The 27961-nt window shown below is 42.4% G+C and overlaps 2 protein-coding genes across 4 annotated transcripts in view; one reads left to right on the top strand and one right to left on the bottom strand.

Moving 5' to 3' along the window:
• Positions 1–587: 587 nt before the first annotated feature.
• On the bottom strand, positions 588–7331 carry shox2 (short stature homeobox 2). The gene is made up of 5 exons (XM_026377003.1): positions 7055–7331; positions 5180–5388; positions 2726–2783; positions 2330–2418; positions 588–1401 (listed from the first exon to the last, which is right to left on the bottom strand). Exons 1-5 carry the CDS (start codon positions 7308–7310, stop codon positions 1108–1110), a joined length of 906 nt encoding a protein of 301 aa, XP_026232788.1. The 5' UTR covers positions 7311–7331; the 3' UTR covers positions 588–1107.
• A 2569-nt stretch (positions 7332–9900) lies between these two features.
• The window catches only part of rsrc1 (arginine/serine-rich coiled-coil 1), a 102955-nt gene continuing 84894 nt past the window's right edge, over positions 9901–27961 (top strand). For 2 of the 3 annotated variants that reach the window (XM_026366202.2, XM_026366222.1), the window contains exons 1-3: positions 9901–10030; positions 10552–10749; positions 13217–13339. In XM_026366202.2, coding sequence (XP_026221987.1) covers positions 10568–10749; positions 13217–13339 — 305 coding nt within the window. In that variant the 5' untranslated portion in view covers positions 9901–10030; positions 10552–10567. Of the gene's footprint in view, positions 10031–10480; positions 10750–13216; positions 13340–27961 lie in introns of all 3 variants that reach the window. The other variant, XM_026366212.2, reaches the window with a different exon arrangement.

Here is a 27961-nt window from a genome sequence, read left to right as displayed (position 1 = left end):
CACATGATTTTTTTTTTTAATACACGGAAATAAAGGAAATACAAAATGAACAAATTTCCCACAAGGCATTCATAAAGCCACTAAATAATAAAAATAATGCATGTTTCTCGTGTATAAACATATTTTACACGTGTCCGTACCGATGCACATACAGTCTTCTTTTTGTTCACTGTGGTGAAGATGGCATTTATGACACAGCGCGCTCCTTCAGAAGGAGGACACATCACCACCTCGTAAATATGGACACTAGATTGGGTTATTCTGACACAAAAAAAAAAAAAAAAAAGTTCAGCATAACCTACACATAAATTATAATCTCACATTTGTGGTGGGCTATGTCGCCTATAGGTTCACCCTCACCGGAGGAGGTCCACACAAGGTCAGATAGGCCAAACATTCAAGTGAGAGTCGCCCTTCCTCAGAGATGAGAGGGGGGGGAGGGAGGAGGAGGAGGAGGGGGAGATGGCTCACATCACGTCATCCGTGAGGACAAACTCATGCAAACACTTTTTTTTTTAATTTGGACAAGAAACAAAAAAATGTGGGGGGGGGGGGGGGGGGGGGGGCACTTTTTTTATATTGTCTCTTTGTTGTTGTTTCTTTCTGTTGTGTCAGGAATTCCCGCTCTGTCCTTTTACAGAGAGTGTTTTTTTTTTTTTTTAATATACCGAGGCCAGCCTCTATGTAGGTTCAAAATGAAATCATAGCAATAATATTAGAATAGCCTATTCAAACAACACAGGTGCAGAGTGGTTCGCCTTGTTTGACAAAGTATCGACCGTCCCAGCTGCATCATCATCATCCTCCTCCTCCTCCTCCTCTTCCTCGGGGTGTCCCGCCGCTGTCCTCAGTGGCTGCAGAGAAACACCCCGCGTAGCTTCGCTTATCCATCCACAGAAAGTGTAGGCTATCAGGTCAAGTCTTTAGTTTCAGTCGTCTCATAAATAGCCTATATCTTATAGTTATACTCGTCGTCCTTCATTTCAAAAGAAAACATAAATATCGTCCATGGATATTTTTTCTCTCGCTTCGTCCCAGGAGTTCATTGAGTTCAGTGTCTCCCCGCGGCGAGGACGCGCCGGACAGCGTCCCCGTGTCTCCCCGGCGTCACAGTCCCAGCGCGGCCGTGTGCTTCTTGGCCTTGAGTCTCAGGTCGGCGATGCTCGAGTTCTTGCTGGTGTTCTTGGCGGCGGCGGCGGCGGCCACGACGGAGGCGGCGGAGGCGGACTCGGCGGCGAGCGTCGCCAGCGGAAGCCCGAACGGCGGCGCCGGGAACATCATGTAGGGCGCATGCGCCGCCAGGTGAGAGTGCAGGTGGTGCTGAGCGTGGGCCACGGCGCTGTCCAGCTGGAGCTGCGCCTGCACCTGAAAGGAGAAGGGCGGCACGTTGCAATGACTATCCTACGGGACGGGACGCACGGGTGGGGAGAGAAGGGGGAGAACATGCGTTAACTTTGCAGTGTGCTGTCTGAAGGGACATTTCACTAGAGAGATTGTTGTACATGCGGTTCAGCTGTGTGCTGAGTACTCCTATGAGGAGGCATGGTGATACTCAGTGGTTAAAGTGGCCAACAGCTGGAGTTCAGGGTTCAATCCACCAGCTTTTCTGCAGAAGTGCCTCTGAGAAATATCTCTGGGTCACTGCAGCTCTAGTGTATCAAGAGCCAAATTGGAGTTTTTGTTTGTGCAGCAATAGCAGGACATGTAATCGCAGTTCAGAGCTTCAGGAGTCTTGAGTCTTGGATTATAAACCCAGACCAGTGGTGCTCAGAGTGAGAACTGGACTTAATTCAAGTGAAATGCAAAATACATTAGGCTATATACACAATTTGTTTATTGTCATATATGAATTTGTCCACCATGGTGCCTCACACATGCTGTTCTGGTGAAAGTTAAGTTCAGTATTTAAAAAATAAGTCAATCTTAATGATGTCTCCACATAGGCCAAACATTAAACTACATAATATGAGGTCTACAGACCACTTTTCATCCATTTGGTGACAAAGAGAAACACGCAGGAACTCCTGACCTTGCTTAGGCACAGCCCCACTCTCTGTCCTACACCCTGCACAATTGGCCTAGTAATATGTTTGCATGCTCCAGTAAAATAGAAAATAAATGGTCCATGAAACAATAGGGGGAGTTTTCCAATTAGGCTGTACAGGCCTCTCGTTGTTGGCACAGTGTTTTTGTCAGTGTGGTAATAAGAGTTTAGTTACCCCCTACGTTGGAACTGGAGTCTCTGCATAGCACTTGTGCAGGGACTGTGCCAAGACAGCAGTCCGGGGATCGGTTTGGTTTTAAGACTAGGCGCTTCAAAGCAACTTGCCTGTTGGAATGGCATCCGTAAAGCCCCCACGTTGACATATGGCGCTACACGACAAGCTTCAAACTGATTCGCTGCTCCAATCAGGACTCCTGCAAAAACACAGATGATAGCCTAATTGTGAGGAGAATATTCAAAAACCACAAAGAGTAAACTGTGGGACTGAATAACGAGCAGTAAGCTGATTGGCGGAGTAAACTTTAATAAGGTCCAGCATAAACACTGACTAAAGAAATCACAGTGATTTTGATGGCACAATTAAGTGGAAATTGAACCACCACCCAAATAGCAACAGTGCGTAAAGATGAAGAGAGCTGCGTGCATTTGAGCTTGGAAGAAAACGGAAGAGCATGGAAATAAAGTGTCTTGTCTTAGTGTGAGCATGCAGGATAAAAGTACCTTTATGTAACTGGTTCTCCTGTTTTCTGCATTTGGCTCTTCTATTCTGGAACCAAACCTGCAGGGAGAGAAATTAATTAGAGACCTACTGATTGGCAGCTGCTTGTGAGGCCATGTGTAATTCCTCTCAAAGTGACAACAACCGCAGAAAAACAATATCCCCGAGGAGCACTGAAATATTAATGACACTGCTTAACCCCAGATTTTAATTATTACATTTAGTCTACAACAAGAGAGAGTGGAGGAGGGGGGGTTGGAGCAAGCAGAGAAGAGAGAGACAGTGGAGCAAAAAGAAAGGAGGAAAGTGGCAAAGCTACGAAAAGGAGACATTCAAATCTTATTGGGAGAACAGAAACAGCCTTGTTGGGAATGTGCAGCACTGTTGGACTATAATAAATAACCTTGTCGGCGTTGGTTTCATCTTTCTATAGATTAGTGTCCCCGAAGAGTTGAATGGACTCTCAGATATCGAATAGCAGCAATGCTATTACGGTTTTTGGACATCAGAGCTGAGAGCGATCTGAGAGCATCTCCCTCTTTCTCTTTCCATCTCGCTCTCATTAAATGACCGCTGAAATTAATTACCCTTATCTGCAGAAAATCCATGTCAGAGGGAAAAACGCTTAAATGCCTCGCAGTTTTGTCTAATCACCGCCATTACGCGTACGTGCACCCAAAAAAAAAAAAAAAAACGAGGCTTCAAAGACAGCTCACTTCTCTTTTCCTTCTGTTAAAAATCGACAAGCGTCAATTATTAGAAAAAAAACCCGCCTTGGAACATAGATTAAACGATTTATTACTATGATAATCTGCTTTGAATCTACCAGACAAAACTCGGGTTAAATTAGCCCACAATACAACATGTCAGTCTGCAGTCTCCCTTACATTAAGTCCACACACACACACACACACACACACACACACACACACACAGTGAAAGCATGATTGAAATATCATATTGATTCGGATGTCAGCCGGCTTCATTTATTGACCACAGTGCACGTCAATCGGAAGTCTTTTTGTGCATGCATCAGGCTTAATTTATTGCGATAATGAAAGCAAATGCTCTGCTGCCATCGATTGAGGCGCAATTTCAAAAAAAAAAAAAAAAAAAAAAGGGAATCACAACAAATGTGTGGTCTCTGCGTGCCACTGGTAAAAAAAAAAAGATATAATGCTCTAATAGAGGGAAAATGGAGAGTGGGAGAGCTGGTCTTGATTTTGGTAGTAAATAATACATAATTTATGCAAATCCCCGAGCTGTGCCCCTTGTTCGGGACACAATGCGCCTTATTGGTGAGATTCCAGTTCAGGCCTGGAGAGCCCTGCAGAAAGCTGGCTTTAACCATTTTTTGGGATTTTTTTTTTTTTCGGGATGGGATGGGAGGGGTGAATTTGGGGTGGGAATCTTTTAAGGCCTGTTGCAATAAGGGGGGCGACTGCTCAGTCCTCCCCTGGGCCGGAGCATACGGGATAAAAAAAAAACAGTCTGGAATAAGATATAGCTGCGTTTTGATAAATCTGATGAGAAGAATTGTCTATATGTTCGTTGCCCCCCCTCGTCCTCCTCCTCCTGCAAAAGACAAGACTGAAGTCTGAACCCTCTCCACCCTCTCCACCCTCTGCTGACTGACTGAAGCCCGTACTGGGTTTCTGCGCAGATGGTGTGTCCCCATGAAGACCGACAGCAGCCCTGACAAACAGGGGGCTTGGTAACATACACCCCCAGAAACCGAGGGCAAATATTTGTAGGCTGATTTGTTTCGGTCGATTTGGACAATAAAGATTTAAACGACTCTCGTGACACAAGCAGTGCACACATGAAATAATCAAAACACGCTGAGAGAAAAATCAACCGAGCAGAAAACGTGAAAATACATCTTCCTACTTTATAAAAAGATCTCGATCAACTTATTGAAACTTATTAAAACACCCCATGGGGTTCCTCGATTCACAAACTCAGGCCAGCTGTGGTCTGGGAAGTGTGATGTGTGTGGATGAAAAAAAAAATAACATCCATCAAACAAATGTTGTCATTTTATATTAATGTGGGACGACAAACTTATCGTAATAGAAATCTGAGGGAATATGAGTAAAATGTCTTCTGGAAAAAACATGAAGAAGGTGGGAGGACAGTGGCATGGTTCTTCTTATTTCCTCCTTTTTTAAAATATAATCACCATCATCCTCATTATGATTATTATTATTATTATTATCAGTATTATTATTATTATTGTAGCAGGGTGTTGGACACCTTCTCATCTTTTTTGAGGGTAGGAAACATCTCCTCCCGCTGTCATGACGACGATAACATTATTATAACCTTATTTATAATTAATAATATTTTACAGTTTTGTACCCTCACATTATAAGAGTCACTTGGACTCTCCCACTGATTTCCATCTCTGCCCCTGTGATCACTACTCTCTTTACAGTGCAGCTGCCTCTTCCTACCTGCACTCGGGCCTCTGACAGTCCCAGTCGCTGGCTCAGCTCCTCCCGCATGAACGCGTCCGGATAGTGGGTCTCGTCGAAGAGTCGCTCCAGCTCGTTGAGCTGCTCCAACGTGAAGTTAGTCCGACTTCGCCTCTGTTTGATTTTTGTCTGTGTCTCGTCCTCCACGGGCTTCGAGTCCTCCTTCCTTTCCTTGACGTCCGTGGTCCCTGGGTTTGGAGACGGTAAAGAGGAGAAAGCGTCAACATCAACACGCAGCTGCACGGTGACATCCAACCTGTGGTGCTCACCGGCCTCCATGATCACACATTCACACCATCTTTTCATGTGCTTTTTTACTTGTAAAATAATAAAAAAAAAAAAGCTGGGTCACATCCTCACGTACGCAGCTATTAAAACCAAGCAGCCAGCACAAAAGAGAGAATATTAAAAATCAACCTACACATATTGAATTTAGACCTTGATCAGAGTCACTTAGTGATGCTAGAGGAAAAAAAAAGACATGCCCTGTCAGCCCTCAAATATCACAGAGCTATCAGACCTCGGATGTTTTGTAGAGCTACATAAAGCTCTTTAATTATTAACAGCTTATAAATATGCAGCGCTGTGCCCACTGTTGGATGTCTGATACACGCTTGTCGCAGTTCCGCTTTTAACCACGCAGCCCATGACGAGCAGATGTCTTTTTTTTTTTTTTTTTTTTTTTCAAGCCACCCAACTCTTAAGACACCTTGTCCTCTGTGTTGTCCCATTTTGTCCCAGGTTTCACAACACACCGTGACCAGCTGCACGTTTCTTAAAATGTAGTGGAGGAGGGTGGAAATAACGGGATGGATGAATTAAAAGGGATTCTTTCTATTATTACGTGATGCTGTTATTTTCTTCCTTTCCAATTATTTTTAGTTAAGCAATTATTTATAAAACGCTGAATTATTGAGAACGAAACCACGAAAACCAGTTCTGTTGCTGATATTTTTCATGTAAATCATCAGATTTGTATTGAGCCGATCGACTCGTCCTGTCGCACCTGATCTGCTTTTATACCTGAAATGAATTTCCACAGCTCATGTGCAGCGAGCTGCATGTCAGGTGTTTAAATGGCTTCTTTTAATTGAAACATTTCCGTTATGTATTTATTCATGGAGGATAAATAAAGATCTCAGTGCTGCCTGCTCACCAGTGCCGCTTTTATAATAAATACAAATAATCCACAGCTACATTATTACAAGGCTTCTAATCAATAAACAATGGGTTAAACTGCATTGTTTTTTGTTTTGTTTTTTTTACAGCAGGCAAATCAAAGGCCACAAATGCAGACTGTCACTTTTATAAACTTGTGATATAAAAAAGTGCAGCACACAGGGCTTCATTCGCGTCACGTTAGAAGAATTATGATCATTTCGCTGGGAGAGCCCTTAATCACAGCTCTGGGGCCTTTTCTCAAACACTCAGTTTAAGAATTGAAACTTTTCCACTGCAACCGAGCTGCAAACGCCTGTTTAAAGTGAATGTTGCTATCACCAGTGTGTGTTTAATAACCTACACGGAGGACGATTATGTACGGCGCACAAGGCGGACTAACTAACACAAACACCGAGGAGGGATGCTTTCGGAAAGCAGCGATCTCTCCACAAACAGAGCAAACAGAGCGCGATCATCCTGTAGCCCACTAAGTTACATCGACAGTACTCAGATCTCCAGCAGGCCTGTCCGTCTGGATCACAATCACAAGCCGAACTGAGGACTGTGGTGGTTTAACGCGGGTGCGCAAAATAGACGCGTGATTGTGGTGAGCGCAGCGTGTTGGACGTGTCTCTAGACTTTTATATTAGTCCTCTAGACAGCCCGGCTCATAAAGACACCATGCAGTCCTACCGTCAATGAGTTTTGGGCTCCCGGCGTCCCTGATTCTTTCCGGGCCGAGCATGTCCGTTTCCCTGCCCGGCGAGAGCGAAACGCTCCTGGTGACGACGGCCGCTTCCTCTCGGCTCCCCGGCTCCGCGGTTAAAGGCTCCCTGCTCACTGCTCGCGCCGACCCGGTCTCCAACACCTCCCTGTAGGTTATCACTTCCTTCTTCTCCTTCACTTTCTGATCGAAAGACTTAGACACGAACGCGGTGAGCTCTTCCATCACTGGTTTCTCTCCTCTTAAAAAAAAAAAAAAAAAAAAAAAATCACACACACACACACACGCACTCACTCACACACTCTCTCCCTTTGCTCCACGACAGCTTAAGACATCAATGGTGTGGCTCGTTTTAAAGTCAGCCCCTTGAAAATGATACGAGGTGATGCTGCCAACTCTGGAAAGGGTAAAAAATGTATAAAGATTTATCTTCTCAGCCAATTCCTCCTCCTTTGGTGGCGGAGTTGGGAACCTGCTGGTGATCCTCTATTGAAGTCACAGTATTTATACTTTGCGGCGCCTTGCCCCCTTGATCCGTGCAAATTACCTCCCCTCAGGATGCCGGGATGAGCCCCCCTTCCCCTTCAATGATATGGAGGAGAGAGAGGAGAGGAGTAAAACAACATTAAGCAGTGCCGTCGCTATTGGCCATTAATCCGAGATTGACAAGAAGGACTAATTAATTTAATTAAGCGCTCATTCGCCGCTATTGTCCTGAGTTAGTTTTTAAACACCCGGGAGATGGTCATGGATCTCTCTCTCTCTCTCTCTCTCTCTCTCTCTCTCTCTCTCTCTCTCTCTCTCTCTGCAGGGGTGTGGCTTAAAAAATGTGAAAATGACAAGAGAGTGGGAAGCACATGGATGAGGAGTCCTTCCTTACTGTATCTCTGTGATCTGGGGGGGAGTGGGGGGGAATAAGACACGGCGATGACACGGAGAGAGAAGAGGTAAAAGCGGACCAGCTGGGAAGCCGAGAGCAGCAGCGACTTACACAAGGAGCTTCAGAGGAAGCTCAAGTGAACATATTTGGCTTTAACCCCAACTGCATAGAGTTGGCTTTAGGCCTAGTGAACGTATCCACAAAGTAATCGGCGTGTTGCATTTCATAGGATACGTAGTTTCACTGCAATATATATATATATATATATATATATATATATATATATATATATATATATATATATATATATATATATATATATATAAATGAAAAGAAAGAGAGAAACCTTCAGAATATGTGACAAATGCTCAGAAAATGAGAGATTTGCAGAGGTTTGAATTGAATCTGATGTTCTTATAATAATAACAACAAACGAAGTTATTATTGTTTTATTATTAATATTCTTATTTTGTTGTTGCAGGACATGTAGGCATTAAAATGTATGAAGACACACGTGTCTGATGTGTAAGTTTGGGGACAAATTATTCAATGCTTCCATGTTATCCAACGTTGGTTTATGTTTCTAATCAGCAATTGTGTATTTTAAATTGTCATCATTAGGGAGAATATTAATATTAATTCTCGGCAGAGTTTTTAAGCCATTAGGATGTTAAATAGCAGCAAAACGTTTAATTACAGCGCCTCTCGCGATGCGTTGCCATTGGGCGCACTAATTAACGTTGTTTTTTTTTTTTTTACCTCCGACGCAGTGATTGCCTATATTTGCGAAAATAAATAAACAATGGGTCAACTTGCGGTGAAGGTAAGTGTATGCTGCGGAGAGAGACAGAGAGCAATTAAGAAGAGACGAGGAGGCAACATATAGCAAGTCAAGAAACGGGATACAGCGGGATTTCTGAAAACGTCGGGATGAACATGATGCAAAATTAAGCGTGTTTATCGATAAGCCATATAAAGCCCTATTTCCCCCTAATTAAATATTAACGATGTTTCAGCTTGAACCTTAGGCATTAATTACTATTGTTTCTGCTGCATCAGAAAGCAGGATGAATTCCTAATCGTACACAGATAAGCGGCCTCTTTTATCTATTTGAAAAAATAAAAATAAAGAAAATCTCCATGCAGGTTATTGATTCGTTCACTAATAAAACGCAGTCGGTGTATCAGTTCCACCTCCAGTCCCGTCTTGTATTTTTGAATTTCATGAAGTAATTAATTATTACTTATATATAAAAAAAATCTTGCAGCTCTCTGTGTGTATGGTGTAAAACCTTATCTGAGCGGATGACCTCATGCAAATGATCCCAGACAACTCGCACACGCACTTTCTTATTTCCATTGTGCTGTGCTGTAGTCTGTGTGTGGGTATTGTCAGATCAAAAGATACAACTGGTAGTCCAGGCTGTTTCTATACTTGAATAAACACCGTGGTCCTATTACTTTTGAATCCTTTATATCGACTGGACACTGACATTCACAAAAACGTACACTTGGCACAGTGAGTGCAACATAATAATGTTTAACTTTGAAAAGTTTAAAATAACAACTAACATTGCTGCTCCGTTATCTGAAGTGATGCTTCTAATAGACCATAAGACCATGAGAGAGCTGCTGTCGAAAGTGGCTTTAGTGGATTGAGCATCATCCACAAATGGTCCGCTTTCAGCAGCTTATCCCTCCTTCTAATAATCTGCACCTTTCGTGTAGTAATAGAGATTATTATTATTAACACTAGTTGTGTAATGTAATTAACCTACTGTTTAACAAAAAGACTTATAATAAAACTGTACTTTATAAATGATTGTTAGTATATATTTTTTAAAACTATACTTAAAGTGGAAAATTATTTTAGGCTCGTTTCTGAAAAATACTTTGAACACCCTGAGAGAACAGTGGCTCCCGCGATTGCTCTGTGTTTGATTCTGCTGCCTGATCCTGATCGACGCTTCCGGTTTGACGAGTCTGGTCTGCAGAGCAGTGCATATGGTCGGCTTCGTGCTTCACGACGAGTTAAAGGCAACGAGCGAGGTTTTCCCACATCAAGGTGACTGTTCTTGTTTCGCTTCACTTTTGTCTATCGTGTAAGGTTCACAGACTGCAGTGAAGGACATGTTTACTGTCGATAAACAAGGAGGCTGCGCACAATATATGAACTACAGCCAAACGCTGGTGTAGTTAGCATAGTTAGCCTGCTGTGCTAGTCTCCACAACAAATAACACGTGTAATTTACCTAGACTGCTTCATATGTTTATGTGCAAAACCAGTGTAGTTACAGCTCTTGCGGTGAGTTAAATCATACAACTGATACGTGCTTTCATGTGGCTGATAAACTAAGCTGCATGTTTTATTTGATACTGTTAGCTCCAGAGCCAGATCCCTTTCTGTGGTCAGACAATAATAAAGCATTTAGTGTAGGAGACATATGGAGAAATGTACCAGTGGCTTTTATATTTGTGTTGTGTGTCCTCGTTCTCGTTGATACTCTGGGTTCAGTTTCGTGTCAAGTGGCCGCTGAAGGCTGTCAGATGCCTCTTCAGTAACCTTCCTGTTGTGTGTGATGCCAGCTGACAGTCAGGCAGCATGGGTCGGCGATCGTCTGACAGTGAGGATGACAGCCGGAGCAGGAGGAAAAGAAAACAGCGTCGCCGTTCATCATCCTCTTCCTCTTCCTCGTCCTCATCCTCTGGCAGCCGGGTGACCAGCAGTCGGAGTCGGAAGTCCAGTCGACGGAACAAGTCCCGCTCCAGAGACAGGGACAGGAGGTGACACTGCACTATAAGCACAGTCTTTCTGTTAAGTGTTTGCAGTGACTGTCCTGCTCCAGTGTGACACACTTCATTTCACATCTAAGTGTTGGTTCTGATATTATTTTCTACACTGTGACACATGTCCTCTGTGACAGTGGCTGTGTGACAGTGGCTGGCAGTTGCGTTTCACAGGACCTAAGGAATAAATGCTTATCAGCTGAAACTTGAGGGTGTTTTGCATTCGGCAATGTTGCATTTGGTTTATACATGTCTGAAGGTGAAAGGAAGAAATGTTGTTACAGCTGAAATACTATGAGCTGCAGTTAATTATTTAATATAATTCATGTTTACATCAACCTGCAGTGACTTTATTTAAAAGCAAGGGATGATAGAAATATTAATTTGGTTGCAGTGTAAATAAATCTGACATCCTGATTTTAAACTAACATTGTCTGTGTTTATATAGCTCAAGCAAGTTTTGACCCTATTGAATGTAAGGATGTTGCAAAAAGGACTAAAAGCACGTTAAAAAGCCAAGTTTTAATTAAGTCCTTCTTCATATTCATTTTATGAGCTTATTTGTGTATATTGAAGTTATCCAAAAAATTGCTGTTCCGTGGCACTGTTTCCACAGAGAAGCTATTTTTGATTACTTGGGATGACTTGGATGACTCTTCACAGACATTTAGAAGGTATCACACTTTGATATTTTACAGTTAGTGAGGAAAGAAAAGGTTCAGAATTAATCAACCATCTTCCCAAGTGGCTGATAGCAGGACCTTGCTGCATCCATTTGTCCACCTGTGCATCCATCCACAGCTGCCACTGCCTGTGTGTGGCTGATCAGACAAGGCCAGTTGATGGTAATTATTTATGAGGCTTGGTCAAGGTCCATTACTGATGATGGGAAGTCATTGCCTGTTTGTACAGGGTGAGTCCGGGTTGGGTAGTGTAAACCCTGGCACCACAGTCCCTCATCTATTAGCAATACAATTTAATCAATTAACCGAGACCTTGTATGTGTGTCTATGTGAAACTAGTACCTTCAGTGTGCTCAGTTGAAGGATGATGCACTCTATTGCCTTTATCAACCTGCCCACATACAGACAGTGTAAAGTGACCTCACGAGGTAAAACACAAGAGTGCTTATGTTCTTTGCTGGTGATGTCACGACCACATAATTAACATGCAAGTGTGAAGAGAGTGATTATGTCCTTGGCTGTGTGTGAGAAACAAAAGAGGGAGAAAGATGGGGCAATGTGTGTGTGTGTGTGTGTGTGCGCGTGTGAGTGACATGTAATCCAACTTTTTAGGGTGCATTCATGTGAGAAGCTTCTATGGTAACCAGCTCACGCCCGCGTGTGTTTGAGCCATTATGTTTTATTACTCTGTATTTGCACAGGCTTCTGTGAAAATGTGTGAGCTAACATCACCTTCCAAAACCCCTCGGTTCACTACTGTGTGTTTCTCCTGTGCGATGTGTGAAATAGTTGTACAAGGGCTGTGGAAGTGATTTCATAAGGCCCCGCTCATGGGATCCAGCTTTTGGAATACTAATGGGTCTTTGCTGTGCTACTCTAAGTGGTACAAATCTGGTTTGATAGTTCAGCCTCTGTGTTATTTGTAATTCTTTTTTTTCTTCTTCTTTTTCCCTCTATCTTGCTGTGCTCCCACAGGACTGAGTATGTGTTTTTTTTTTTGTATGTGTGCTAAAAAGATTTGGGTATTTTTGGCTTTGGTGAAACAAAAGAGGTTTTAAATAATGAATATTGCTCAAACTGTTTGTGTAGTAGAAGAGGGAGGCTCTGCATTTACAATCACCCCCATGAATGCCTCCTGCTTCATGATATCAATAGGAACACAACGTGAGTGGTATTTAGAAAATAGATGCTACACATGAGGCTGTAGCCATATTAAAGTGCAACAGAGCACCAAAGGGCCCCTGTGGAGGAACTGTAGGGCAGCCCTGCATGGCCGTACTGCTCTGGGCCTTGGACAAACTGATTCATTAATGGAAAGTAGCTGTAGTCACTGCTGATAATAGGTTGAGGTTTTTTGGAACATTTTGTCTTGAAATGATCAGCAGAACAAAACAGGAATACAGTATTTAGTTAAACACAAGAGTGAAGAGTTTCAGACAGCCGTGTCTGAGCGACTGAAACTGATGAATGAACACAGAGAAAATCGAAATTGGTGCTTGCCATGCTCTGATTTTGGGAGTGTTTGATTTAGTCTTTTTCTGTTTTATATAAATGGATGATCATGGTAAACTTATAATTTTGAATAACACAGGGAACAAATATTATAAGTGTCTGCACTGAACTTTCAGAACCTATTTACATTGTTCAGTGTTGCTGGTTTGCCAGTACCACACAACGATGACTTGTGTAAACAAGAAGCATACTGTTTGATTGATATTTTGTTTGAAGAATACTGCCAATAACAGAATTAAATCTGTATATTTATGGTCTGTGTGCTCCAGGAGGAGACGGCGTTCCAGCAGCAGTTCATCCCACAGTTCATCTCGAAAGAGGAGGAGCCGCAGTGTGGAGAGAGACAAAGGGAGGAGCCACCGCTCAGGCAGGTCGCGGAGTCGAGACAGGAGGTAACAGCAATACACGCACGCACGCACACACATGCACATATATACTGACAGTCACCTCTGCACAATGCAAATTTTAAAATATAGTATAGTATCGAGCAACCACTAACATGGTTTTGGTGTTTTTTTCCATGGCTCTGTCGGTTTGGTATTGTTTTTGTAGTGACGCAGACTGGTTTAGATTAGCCTAATGTTGACAAAGGTTTTAGATTTATGGCGACATTTTGCTGTAAGCTTATAATAATGGTGCTTAATAAAAATCATGATGATAATAATAATTCCTAAATAAATATTTGACATGTATTTTTTTTATATATGTGGATTCATCCTGGGGTCAACCATATAATACATGACAAACGGAGAGATAAGCGATGGCTATATTATGTTGGAGTGATAAAACAATTCAGGTTCAAAGGCTTGTTAAGTGTTTTTATTACAATCCAGTATGTGGAAAGCCATCACAGACTTTTCTTATTAAGGAAGAAATAAGAATTTTGGAAGTTTACTGCGGCATAAACAAACACATCATTTCATATTTATATCTTATGTCATCAGATGGAGCCACATGGAAACTTGGGTCATAAGTGTAGATTAACAGTTTGCGTGTGCATGTACTTGTGTCTCAGTTTGCCCAGGCCATCCGTCTTGCTGTGTGGGCATTGACAGCAGGTCATTTGCAACATCAGTCCAGCCCTTCCAAAATCTCTTCTGGCAGCAGCTCTCCTTTCAATCATTAATGCAATTAAAACATCATTACCCATACACGCTTTGTTAAATTATGATTATTATTCTTTTTTTTTTTCTCAGGAACTAACTTATTCATGGAAGACTAATGTGTACACACACACACACACACACACACATGTACACACACTTTCACACACACACACACACACACCCGTAGTCAGTCGTGTATCCCTTTTCAGAAACATAAAGGCAAAGTCTCTGTGTGTGGTGGTCCATGTCATTAGCATAGCTAATCTAGTGCTAATGAACCACTAAACTGTGCTGTTTTTTAAATCCTTCACACACACACACACACACACACGGGCACAGACGCACATTAACAAAAAAGGTTGTCATAATATATGCGTGAGCAAAACCCTTTGTTTACTTGTGTATGGCTGCAGGGGAGAGCAGAGATCATTTTAATCACAAAGGGAAAGGGGTTCTAATATTTTTATTATAGAGGTGTCACGATGAAGGGATGACGTAACCGTGAAAAGACACCACACTTCGACTCCTCCACCTGAATGTTCACAGAATGCTGTGCGGCTTCAGAACAAGAAACTAAATTCAGGATTGCGCTGAAACAATTCATTGAGAGAATTTGTCGAAGCAGTTTTCACATGCTGCCCCTCTGTACTGTGCGTGGTACAGTAGCAGTCATTCATAGCAGCACCAGTGATTAAAACATCGGTTGAAATGACATTACTTGTGTGGCACGAGATGAAAGGTTCTGGGGATTTGGGAGATTTAGAACTACACTTGATGACATTGGTGTTTACAAATGCTGCACTGTGATTAGGAGGGTTGGGTTGTGTAATCGGCTTAACGGTAAGCGAGGAGCAGGTGGGTTGGGCTGGTGTTGTGGCGAAGGGTTGGTGCGGTGGTGGTGTTGGAGGTGGGGATGTGCAAAATGATGGCATTGATGATAAATTTATGCACTTATGTGATGGCAGCTGCAATTTGTGTCTGCAAAACTTTGTTGTTGGCGGCCACATGTGTGCTTTTGTTGCAGCATTAGCACAATCCAGGGTCGTGTCATCTTGAGATATTAAGTTAATTCATTGCTTAGTTGATTAACAACAACAACAAAATAAAATTGGTACGAATGTAGATAGCTCGATATAATTTCATAATAATATGAATTGTCCAACTACTAGTACCTTTCTTTCTCTGGTGTGAGTTCTTCTTCCTTCACCAACCAAACAAAACATTTTAAAATATAAGCTTATTCTTTGTAAGAAGTAGACCTTTTATCACTATTTTATAGACTTAGTGATTAATTTAATTAGTGAAGAAACTAATAGGCAGATTAATTGATAATTGCTAGTTTCTAACCTAAAGGGAATAATCAAGACAGTTTGAGCATTTTCAGTATTATTAAAAGCAAGTGTAGTATTATAATCCTGTCCAATGCAACTCTGGGGGATACTGCATGTTGTACACATGCTGGAGGTATGGAATGAAAGCAGGTTGTACATACAGGTGCCCTGACCGCCATTAGTCAGTGGTGTGTGTATGAGTGTCTGGATGAGGCTGGCTGAGGTGCCTGAGAGGCTGGCTGATGGATCAGAGGAGGATTGAGTAGACAGGACCTCATGATTGATACGCAGAAAGGATATGAGGTGCGGCCTGCCACCCCCACCCCGGCCACACCAACCCACCACGACCTTCAGAATAAGAAAGAGAGAAGAGAGACTGAGTACATGGACCTGGAGAGATTCAAAAGAAGGGACAGAAAGTCAGAAGTTAGAGAATGGAAAAGTGTGGAGAGAATTGATTGAGTTAGTGCAGGTGAGGGAGAGAGCAGAGGAGATCCTAAAAGAGGAAAATGAAGAGGAAAGACAAAAGCTAGCACTGATGGAGAGAACATGTGGGCCTGAGAAAGGGATATTATTCAGAAGAAATGAGAATAATAACGTCTACATCAGAATATTGCAGGGGAGAAGATTAGGACCATAGTGGGGCCGTCGTGGGTTGAAGGGAGGGAATATTATTACCTTCTTTCCAATCTCTGTGTATAAATAAAAAATAAAGAGATACATGAAGTAAGAATAATGCTCTATCTTGTGTTTACCATCTATCGTTGCTTCCTGCCTCTCTCCTCTTTCTCCTTTTTTTTCCTGCCCTCAATCAGAGAAGGGCCAGGTCCCCCAGAGGCAGTCAATCTTGCCCTGAAATGTAAAACAGACAAGAGGAGCAGATTACCTATTTGCCATTAATGTTTATTCTCTTTGATGTGAGCAGGCGTATCAGGCTGTGTGTGTGTGTGTGTGTGTGTGTGTGTGTGTGGCTTGCGTGCTTAACAGCAAACGAGCATGTGTGAGGTTGATTGAGCGTATGCATGTATATGCAGATTTGTGTGCATGTTCATAGTGGGGGTGTCACAGCCCAATCCACTGGGGGGAGTGGAGCGGAGCATGGTGGCAGCAACGTACAGTTGTCTGATGTGTCCCCAGTCCACCAAAGACAACACGGCCTCTCATCACAGTCAGATCACAGGTGTGTCTTTGGGTGAGCTCGGTCGAGGTGTGCGGTGCTGGGCTTTTAGCAGGGGTTAAATGTGTGTGGCTCAGTCAGTCATTCTGTCAGCTCTTCATTCACTTAAAGGTTAGCTTTAAAAGACACGGAGGAATGGCAGGTGTGACAAATCCACCAGTCAGAGGAAGGGAAGTGGAGCAGTTCGGTCATGTGTGCACGCACTCCCATAGGTGAGCTTATGCAGCAGGACACACGCAAACTCATACGTTTTCCTCATTAATATTTCAGGTTTGTGTTGAGTTAGCAGGACAGAGTGCTAGCGTCAGGGTTTAGCCCTGTGAACACTGGAGCAGCTCCATCACTGCACCGATTCTCTCATGAGTCAAAGGAGAGAGAGGCATCCAATTATATTTACCCCAGAGGAGATAGACTGTAAACTAACCACACCACCCAGCATGCTAGGCTAGTCGCCCACAGTTAGTCAAATATAAAAAAGCCCTCTTTTTTTTTTCTTTTTTTTGGCCAAGTACAAGCTGAAATTGTAACATGCATAAAAGTTTTCTTTGTTGTTTATATTTATTATTGATATTTATCTGCAGATTAAGTTTCTAGATCTATCTGATTATTGTTGTTGTGCTTAAAGTTCCAGTTTGGCTCCAGATGTATATTTTATATATCAAATAGACCTAATAGCATATATTTATTTAAATTTAGCTATCAGTGCTGCTTTGGCTTCATAATTACTATACAATCATAATCAAGTGGTGTCATTCTTGTCAATCTTTCAACTATCTGACTGAAAGGATTTAATAATCATAGTGATGCACTTGAGTGATTGCCTTAGGGATATTTTCCTGTCCTTGTTCAGAGAGGTCAGGGTTTAGGGTTCACAAGAGATCAACAGGTAATCTGCTTTGTACCTTTGTTGTTGACCCACAGTCTTCGGGCTATGAGACGGTCTTCTAACTATTTGGACACCTTGCTCGCTGATTGTTCTGCTTTGTTCACCGAAGAACACAGAAGAAATCCAGGCGCGAGTGTGTGTGTATGTGTATGTGTGTGCGCAGAGTTGAGCGATGGCCTGGTATTTATTTCACACAGCAATTTTCCTCTGTATGAGATGAGGTGTCGTACATCTGCTAGATAGCTTTTTCTGCCTAGCCCCGACATGGAGTGCGCCCAAGGTCATGCGGGTGGCTTGGGAATGGGGAGGGCTGAAGAGAAGGAACTCAAGGGAGGAGTGGAAAGGCCTTATAAAGAGAGAAGAGGAAGGTAGGCCAGTTGAGTACACGACAGAGATGGAGTGAGGGGAAATCAGCAGCTTTATTGTGGGTGAACAGTGCAGCCACACAGCTTTTCATTGCACCTGGACCAGCAATTGCCCTGTCAGATGGCAGGGTGGGAATTGTTCTGTGCATTTGTGTCCAAAATATATTTATTTGCACAGTTCATTGTGTGTGTGTGTGTGTGTGTGTGGTGTTGCAGGTGGTTCGGGGTGTCACTGGCTTTGCAAGGGAAACAGCCTTGAGTGTGTGTAGCGGACATGACAAGTGAAATCTGGTTTCTGGTTAGAACAAGATCTCAAACGAGAGAGCCATAAAGCATGAATGGTGAAGCTGATGGATACGAAATAAGATAAGAAGGAATGCAAACCATTTCTCAGTCCTTATTCACTCTTTAAATTGCAGTGTGTCATCTGTCTTCTCACTGTTAGGTAGTGGTCTTGGGTTAGTCTAGAGTTCACAGTATTGAAATTTAAGAGCAGTCTCCCCCTGTCTGTTATCTCATGGACTCTTTTCTTCTCCCCTGTCTTCAGGATGTCATTCAGCCCTTTCTTCCTTCTTCCCCTATTATTGGACTTGCAAAGTGTTGATTTAAACTGAAAGATGACCTGGTTTAGTTCTGCTGCATGTTCTCTACTCTATAAAAATCAACATGCTTCCAGTCGTGAGATCTGAACACTTTTGTTGTTGAGTTTCCCTCTCTCTCTCTCCCTCTCTCTGGTCTTTCTCTCTTTCTCTTTCTTCCCTTTCTATCTCTGTAACGGCCTTTCTCTGTGTTGTCTTTTTTTATTTATCTGCTGTAAAGGCCAGTCAAGCGCTGCTCGGCTTTGTTGTCAGAAACCTTTATTTACCAAAGGGAGGAATAAGTGACTGACACAGACAACCTCTTTCATCCCTGCCTCGCCGCAAGCACTGTTCCCCTCTACTGCCAGAGGAACCCCCCCCACCCCACTTCCACCCCTCACTTCTGCCGAAGCCCCACACCCCAACTACACCGCACCCCTCCATCCTTGAGGCTCACAGCACACTAGCCCACTCCCTTGGGTAGCAACCTAGCTGTAGAGTCTGCACTGAGCAACACACGCAAAAATTCACCTCACCACGAAAGGTATCGCACTCGTCCTCTCACATATGCGATCAAATGAGGGAGTTGGTCAGATGGTCCCAAACAAAAGCTAGTTTAACATCAAAGTGTTGTCCCATTTTCTCTTTTTCTTTACCTGCCAGGCAAACTGGGAGTAATGACGTACAAAACCTGCCACGTTATAACCCTGTCTAGAAAGGTAGTCGTTTTTAGATGTTGCATGAACGATTGGAGAGAAGTTCTCTTTCTGGCATCAGTTGCGTATTGAGTGCATCTTAATTGACCGAGGCACGGTTTGCAGTACAATCACAAACAGGCAAAGAACATTCACACCTAAGTCTCAGTTGAAAAGCGAGAGGGTACTGTTTTTTCTGTTATAATAGAGATGAGTTTAGCATTAGGGCACATTACTATACTTGCGTTTTGAAGAATACACAAAGAAAACCTTTTTTTTTGTAGAACTTGAAGAAGCGTGAAGATAGAACCACCTGTGCATCGTTTCTCCAGTTTTCTCAGCTGCTCGTTGGAAAGTAACAGAACAGTAGTTAAATTAGTAGTTTGTTAGATGCACACGCTGTAGCCCGTTAATCACTATCAAACTGCAGATAATCTGAATAGTATCTGATAAGAGCTATCAGCTTTTCTAGTTATTTGTTTTGAAATGATCTTGTTCACATTTGTGAATGTGGAGGTGGGAAGATAAAACATGTTTTCTGTCGAGAGGTCCTTAAACTGATTGCTGGTATTAGCATTTAATATGTTAGTAAAGTAGGCAAATGAGAAGAATTTCTTTATATTAGTTTTTTTTGTATTGTTTTGTCTAAAGACTGACATATTATAACAACATATTATTGCTGACATAGCATCTAATACCACTGACTTAAGGGACATAGAATAAACCTTATGAATGCAAATGAATGTAACGCACAATATGATGGTTTTTGGAAAATACTGTACGTTGGACATACCCCCCCTTATCCAAGCTCAAATAAAACAAATGTACAAATAACATTATAAATTCTTAATACAGTACGAATTCATCAAGTTAATGTAGTTTTAAAATTTAACAAAAGTTGACTCATAAAAAGCATAACAACTTTTCAAGTGTGCAGCTCTAATCATTGAGAGCACTCAGTAATTTTCCTTTTTGAAAGCTGTATGAATGAACGCAAACGTTTGCTTTCTATGATACGTAAATTAATCACAGGCTCGTTACTTCATATCTGTGTACCAAAGACACAGTTTGGCTGTTAGATGACTGAAATCCAGTAAAAGTATGACGCTCCCACTGTTATTTCTTTGTAGGGACACATTTGCACTGTTTTGCAAATAGAACATGTACAATGCCAAAGACTAATACCATGCAATCAGCCCTCATTGTGTTCACTTTATGACAGTGAAAAGCCTCATCCGTCTGGCCAGACCAAGAGAAGGACGGAGACAGAAACGCTTTTAGCTCTGGCATAGGAAAATGAACACCAAATGTATCTCTCTCTCTTTCCTTCGTGCCTTCTCTCTGTCTCTCTCTCCTATTTAAGCTTCTTGAAGTTCTTCCAAATTGGGTTTTAAATGCCAATTAGGAGGTTGAATGTAGTAAAATAAAAGCAAATGCAGGCAGGATGGCCTCACCTTCTGGCTGGTTAGGCTTCAGAGAGAGCCAAGCCGGACCTTTGGCTCCCAGTGAGGCTTTGAGAGAAATATCCTGCCTAATGAACACATTAATTAGAACCATAACTATTTATAAGATGATAATTAGAAACGAAGGGAGGTAAACTGGGCTTTTCCTGCAATTAATGGAGGATTAATTACGGGAGCTAATGAAGTGGATTTTTGAAACGCGTGGAGGTGAAGTACAGAGATGTGCAGCTCGCTTTGTGATCACTGGCATAATTATTTTCTCCAGCGCCAAAGCGTTTGAGGCCCTGGTCCTCGCCGGCTCAGGCCGGCTAATAAGCATCATTGCATCGTTATATATGCACTTAAAAAGACTTGCCACTGAAATGACTGTCTAATTATTTCTAATTGGCAGGCCCTGTGTGTTGTCATTGAGCTGTTTGGAGCCGCAGTGGAGCCCTGGGTCTAATAACGCTCTGGGCGGAGAAGGAGGGGGAAAGAGAGATAGAGAGACAGTGATGCAGAGAGAGAGAGAGTAAAGAGGAGGGGTCTCTACCAGTTGCCTGCTGCTCGTAGCTGGACTTGCACATTGCCCCCTTGTGCCACTTGCCCAGCAGGGCAGCAAGTCCTAGAGCGACGGCCCGTGCACTCAGGGGTCACCTTGCCAAGTAGTCGATTAGCAAAGTGTTATTTTACTGGTTCTTATTTCCCCCCTTTTAATTAACAGCTTCTGCTCTTAATTTATGCGCAGATAAACGCCGCCGTCTGTCCACAGTTCTTCTCCTCACTCTTAAACATACTACACACGCGCAGTCACAAAGAGGGAGGGAGGGAGGTATGTTTATCCGCTGTGTGTGATTCAGTGGCCAGGTTTTGAGCCAGTCCGCAGAGACCACTGCTAAGAGAGCATGCATGGACAAACCTCAGTCAGCTGTGTTTACCTTGTACTCTAGTTATGCTCCAGCTCAAACCATATGGACACCGTCATTCTCTGGGACTTGTGTGTAGACATATATAGTTTGTCTTTACAGTGCGCTGGCACTGTCTTATTCAGACGTGGTGCTGACCTTTTTAGCACACATTTCTGAATTGATTTTTTTCAAATGGTTAAATACCCGAGAATACATGTACATCTTCATACTTTGAGGAATTGATGTCCTTTTATGTCATATTCACATGTATGACCTTGTACTCCTGAGAATGCATGTCTCACCAGAGTGTCTAACTGATGGCCTGGGATTATGTGTGTGAGCACCTCACTTAACTCGCCCTAAGCAGATCCATGTGCGTTGTCCTGCCAAAAACCCTCCGCCTCTTCCCCTTGGACAACTTGAGAGCAAATTGTCAGCTAATGGAACCACTGCCTGCACTTGTCTGTTCACTTTGGACAAACAAAAGAACCACACAAACACACACACACACACACAAGCATGTGGTTTCACTCATATGTTTAGTAATTTATTTGTGGAAAATGCAGAGAAAAATGAGAGCGACTGGCAGAGAAATGGAACAAGGATCATGTGCGTCCTGACTGAAACCTTGACAGTCGTTTTGAAAGTAATGAAACACTTTCTCAGCATGCGCAGAAGGTTTTCTGTTTGAAATTTGTCTTCCTTTTTTGTTCTGTCTATCCATTCGGGTTTTGGCAGAGTTGAGGACATGAGGAGGAAGTGGAGATGGATGGATCGCCTAAAGGATACGTGGCCAACTGTCGTATGATTGGCTGAACAAAGAGCAGCACTTCTGTGACTGGTTGAACAGAGAACTTGACGTTGTGATTTTGGCTTCAAATCAAAGCAGCAAAAATGTAATTATTTTAAATGCAGTCAACAGTTTTGCTGGAGTGGAAGTTTGCCAATTTCCCTGTAAACTCAGTGAGATATTGACACTCGGAAAAAGTGGGATAACAAAGTGTGCACCCTGTCCGCCATGTGCTACTGCAGATGTGTAATGAATGGAATGAAAGGAGTAATTTTGTGCCACCACTGTGGCAACAACTGTGGTGAAAACTATACTGACCTTGACGGATAGTAAATAACTTTCTCTAGAGCTTAAAGAACGGAATTAGGGAAGTTTTTAGGAGCTGTAACTTCTACTCTATCTGTGTTTAAAATCATCCTAGGGATCCCAAAATGGGTAAATTATCAATTATCACAAATAATTATAAACATGTAAATAATTAGAAATCATTTCTCAGATAATGATGTTCTTCAAATTGTGATAGAAAAGGTCGTCACACTGTGTGTATATTGCAACATTTCCAAAACGGTATCATCTCTATTTCTCTCCAACCACCATATTACCCTATCCACCAACTTCGACCAGTTATAAAAACGCAGACTGAGTTTGCCTTGTGTTTAGGCTACTTTTGCGACTGAGATCCGTCAGATGTATTGGAAGGGAGAGGCTATTCTCTTAGAGGGTGGGGTGTTTTCTCTTTCTATTCATTTCATGATCTCCCTCTCTCCTTCTCCTTGTTCAATCCTGACAGTGGGTTCATAGAAAATGACTTTTAGAAACTTCTTTATGAGGCAAGCCTCTGTTCTGTCAGAAGACAACTTTATGTTATTTTACCGAAGAGAGGTAACTAATAGTGCTATGTTTTTTACAGGGCACTATTCCAGTTGTGTCTTGGGTGTTTAATTAAGTGTAGTTTCCCTTTAGTAGTGGAATGTGTGTCTGTTTTTTGTCAGCCCGTTCCTCTGTGCCTTTTACAGTCCACCCACATGGTTTGTCTCAGCGTTTATGATTTTTCTTATACCGGAGTTGTGAGGTTCCTAAATCATTTAAGCACACGGGGCAGAGCAGTCCACATTTAAACAATAAAAGGCTGTTATGCTAAGGGCCCTCAGATCTCCTACCACTTCATAAATACATGCGTATAAAAGGCAGAAAAATACATCTTCCTGACCAAAGAGAGAGGGAGAGCGAGCGTCTGAGAGCACACCTGCTAATTGGAGCCAGCTTGATGTGAAGCACGGCTGTCTGCTCTGTCTTCTCAATAAGTCCCAATCGTTTTTCTTTGCTTTTTCATTCTCACCCTTTTTTGTTAACCTGATTGTTCTTGACTTCCCAACTTTAAGAACCTTTTTACTTTCTTTATTTTATAGCTTTTTCTCCTTCCATAGTCCCCGCACTGTCCTTCACCCATCGTCTCCCCCTGCTTTGTGTGCACTCCTCTCTCCTTCTCCTTCTCCTCCTCTTCTGTCCTACTACTTTTTCTCCCCGCTCTTACAGATGGAGGCAATGGCAACCAAAACAACTCTCTCCTAACTCGGCGTAACTAATTGTTCTGGGCCGTGATGGATGGAAGTAGGAAAAAAGCGGGTCTCAGTTGCGTGAGTGGCTGTGAGCGAGTTGGCAAGTTAGCACCTAGTTCGAGTGTGACCTCCACTTGACCTTGTGTCTGGTCTGAGTGGCTGAGCCAGGGCCCCCCTTGGCTCCAGCTGCTAATGGGTGTCATGTCGAGCTGCGGCTACACAGAGGGCAAAGGTTGCGGGTGCACGCCAGACGGCCAAGTTTAGGATTGCGATGAGAAGGCTGAGTGACACTAGGCATATGTGCCAATGAAGACGCCGGGTAATCAACATATGTGCATACGGCAACACACAAACACGGCCATGCACGCACATAGCAACCACATCTTGCTACAGAAAGTCATCTTTTCCCTCATCGTTGGCTGCCTGTTGTAGGTTCATATAGATCTGAGGGGTCTTTGAAGGCCTTTGAACTCTGCTAAATGACTTGACCTTGTGGCTTGTGGCTGTAACTGTGTGTGTGTGTTTGGGTGGGAATGGGGGTAGTGAGTGGGTGGCCTGCATGGGGTCTCATTTCTGCTTCAGAGCATAGCAGGGCATTGCAGACGTTTGTGTTGACGACTGCTAAATTAAAAGCAAACTGAAGATTATGACAAATCTAAACATTGCTTTTATGAAGCAGAGAGGAACGAAGAAAAAACATTTCTGCGAATCTTTCATGCTCTGTCTTTGCTGTGTTAATTGTGCTCACAATCAGCTACTTCGCAATGATTCCTCGTGTGTTATTTAGTGTGTATGTATATTTATGTTTCTGTGTGGGTGTGACTGGTGGATGACTGAGTGTGTTTTTGTGTGCGGGTGTGTGCGTGCATGTACTGTGAACTGAGGGAACAGATAATGTGGCTGCTTGGAAGGAGGAAGCAGCTTGGGAAATGATTTCAACAGCTCTCATAATTAGAGGAATATCATAAATTAAACTTGTGTCTGCCGTTGCGTTTGAAGAGCACTCAAAAGTAATAAATTCTGGATGGTTAACATATTTGCATTCCGTTCAGCGGGCAGCGTCAGGCAGGAACAGCTGTTTTCCACGTCTTTTGGCAGCAGGAAATGCACATTGCTCACTCAAGGTGCTTTTAGACACATTGAAATGGCAGAAAAAAAGAAAAGTGACTTTTAACTTGAACATGAAGCTGCTGCTGTGTGCTCTGTCACTGGAAATAACTCGGCAGGGAACAGCGCATTAATGAAGTTCTTCAAATATGGATCTTCTCACTTTCAATAGGGCTGTTTCTCTTTCAATCTGTCTATTACTTGGAAAAGTCAACTGGCAAGCTTTTTTTTTTTTTTTTAAGTCTTTGTGTGTTTGTGTGTGGCTGGGAAGTGCTCGAGTGTAAGGTTTTACCATTACTTGATAGGTCTTTACTATCAGCTGGGTGAAGAATAAATACAAAGATTGTAAACAAATGGTAGGTTTCAAAATGGAACCTCAGTAGTGACGAGAATAATTTATTCAGCACAAGTTAAAGAGAAAAATTGTAAAAATGCAATGTGTTTGCATTATAAAATAGGTTAGTTTTAACCAGAGTGCATCACCTGTACCTGTAACAAATAGTGCATGTATGAGTGGTGTCAGCACTACAATTAATACATGTAGTACAGGTAGGTAAATTTAAAAAACTCTAAACTCTAAATTAATTAAAAGTTGTTTAATGACTTCAATCATTTTGAGGGTTTCAGCAATTTCAATCTTTCTGAAAAGCTAAAAGTTCCAGCTGTTATATTAAGCCTAACAGTTGTCTTCTGTTAATATTTGCTTGTGGAAGCTGACTACTAAATAATTTTTGCAAAGATTAAACAGTGAAAGGGTTGGAGCACCCATGGCTTAGATTCAGAAATGTTTTAAACTGAGTAATTTTGTTAGATCTTTGGTGTAGTGACAAACTACATTGTTAAAAGTAGTGATAGTCTTTTAGCGTAAAATAGAATACGGCCTGAAGCAGGACTGCAGCTAACACTTTTAAATCTAATTTTTCCTACCATTTGTTTTCTTGATTTAGTAATTAATGGTTAAACAATGGAAAACAGTGAACAGCTCAGTGCTGTTCAGTAAAAAACAAAAACGTACCAGCAGTTCTGGAGCAAAGTTCTTTAGACTGAAAAATTGACCTCAGGAGTGATTCTGAACTTATGTCCAAAGAGTGAAGAGGTGGAATATCCAGGAAGAGTCGGTCACCTGATCACAGTCTAACTGAGCTGCATCCCACTTGCTGATGAGACGAGATAGATTCAAGGCTACATTAAACATTAGTATATGGCGCTGTCCCCTGGTAACTCATCTTTAGCTTTTAGTGTAATATTAGTAAAAAAGACAGGGTTCAGTGACACCAGCATCCACTGAAATGTGATAGGGCTAAGGTTACATAGCCATTTATCACTGCTGCACCACACTGGCCCAGTGGACGTTACTCAGGTCATCGCTGAGAATGTCCCTTATGTTCTCCGCTGCAATGCTGGTGTTTTCTGTCCCACAAGACAAATACATTATGGACGTAAACATGAAAAGGATGGTCGCTGGGAAAACAGAAAAACACTATGAATGTTAGTCACCACTGCTTGAAAAGGGGCAAGATAGTGAGTGAGGATAATTGCTCTTTTTGGGTGTTTGTGTGTGCGTTCATTTCTTCTCTGTCCCCCCACTGCATAATATGAATAATGATTTAACTGGGATCAGATTCCCTTGGAGACGTTCACCTGTATCTGCCACTAGTGGTATCACGTAGCTGCTATTAATGTCCAATTTTCAGTGAAAACAGAAATAGAATACAGACTGATAAGGGTAACACACCATCCAGCTTCACACCCAACCGCATAATTACCCCAATGGGTTGTGGCGAGGGATCATATCCTGGAGCGCGTTGGGGGGTCAGCGGCGATAAGCTTCAGCCCAGCTCCCAACATGCAGCATAATTACTCTATTGATAATTCACCAGGAAAATGGTCCCAGCCAATTGCAAAGCTCCGATTTAATGGATTGGATGGTGAAACGAGGGAGGAATGGAGGAAGGAGGCTGTGAGGGGGCACCCCGTGCATGTGTGTTGGGGGGTGTACAGTACATGGGGGCAACCAGCAAGGGCCTTTTATTAGAAATGAAAATATGTTTAGGCCATAGGGGGACCCATTTTCCCTGGAGATAATAAGGCCAATAAAAAGTAAAGCAGTGGAAGGGTTTGGCATGGGGTCCAACTGTGGCTGGTTATCTGTGTGTGTCCTGCATTAGCCCATTTATCCCCAGCCTCAAATTGGCTAATCATTCTCCAAGGGGAAGGACTTGGTCAGGAAATTGACATTTAGCAGCATAGGCTCACTCTATTAACTACAGTAAATTTAATTTGCTGCACACCCCAGAAGTGGGTTGTTTTCTTTGCCATCAGAGGGAGAAAGGGAGAGGGAGAGAGAGATACAGAGAAACAGAAAGAGAGAGATTGTGTTTATTGCATCTGCTGCTTCTGGCCACAATTTGCTTGGCTGTAAATTTAAGACTTAGGCTTGGAACACTGCAACTCTGTTGTATTTCCCCTCATGTACTGCTGATTACAAACATACACAGGCATTGTCAACACATAGATTCACTCAATCCAAGGTCCGTTTGGGCCATTGATGGATTATCTCGCCTGGAGACTCCAAACTCCAAAAAAATGCCAATGTTTTTCTTTTCCTTTTTCCATTAGCTGTGATTCTGTGACTATGCTAATCGTAGCTCCAGTAAACACAGTATTAAACATGCTAAATCAAATGTCCTGTGACTGATGACTGCTTTCACTTCTGCTTCTGAATCAGAGGTTTCATAATAATTATTTGTGATAATCACTCCAGGGTGGCTGCTTTAGTGTTTGTTCTGCAATGAGATTGGCCTAACAGGTTGCCACGTTTAACGTGTGCAATGTGGCTTTTGCTTCATGGATTTTAAATATATTAAGACAATTAGGAACTGAATTGGCTGGTTATTCCATAGTGAAAATGTTTTTTAGATTTAAATGCATATTTGGAATTGATTTATGTATGCATTACAGTATGTGCTAAATACTATATGTGTGTCCAGCGTTTGCCACTGCTACTGTAGATACCACTTTCGTGCTCTTTTTTTTTTTATATCCTGAAAGAGAGATTCTTTTTTACAGG

Source organism: Anabas testudineus, chromosome 13, assembly GCF_900324465.2.
Source record: "Anabas testudineus chromosome 13, fAnaTes1.2, whole genome shotgun sequence".
NCBI lineage: Eukaryota > Metazoa > Chordata > Actinopteri > Anabantiformes > Anabantidae > Anabas > Anabas testudineus.
This window is presented reverse-complemented; position numbering and strand designations above follow the sequence as displayed.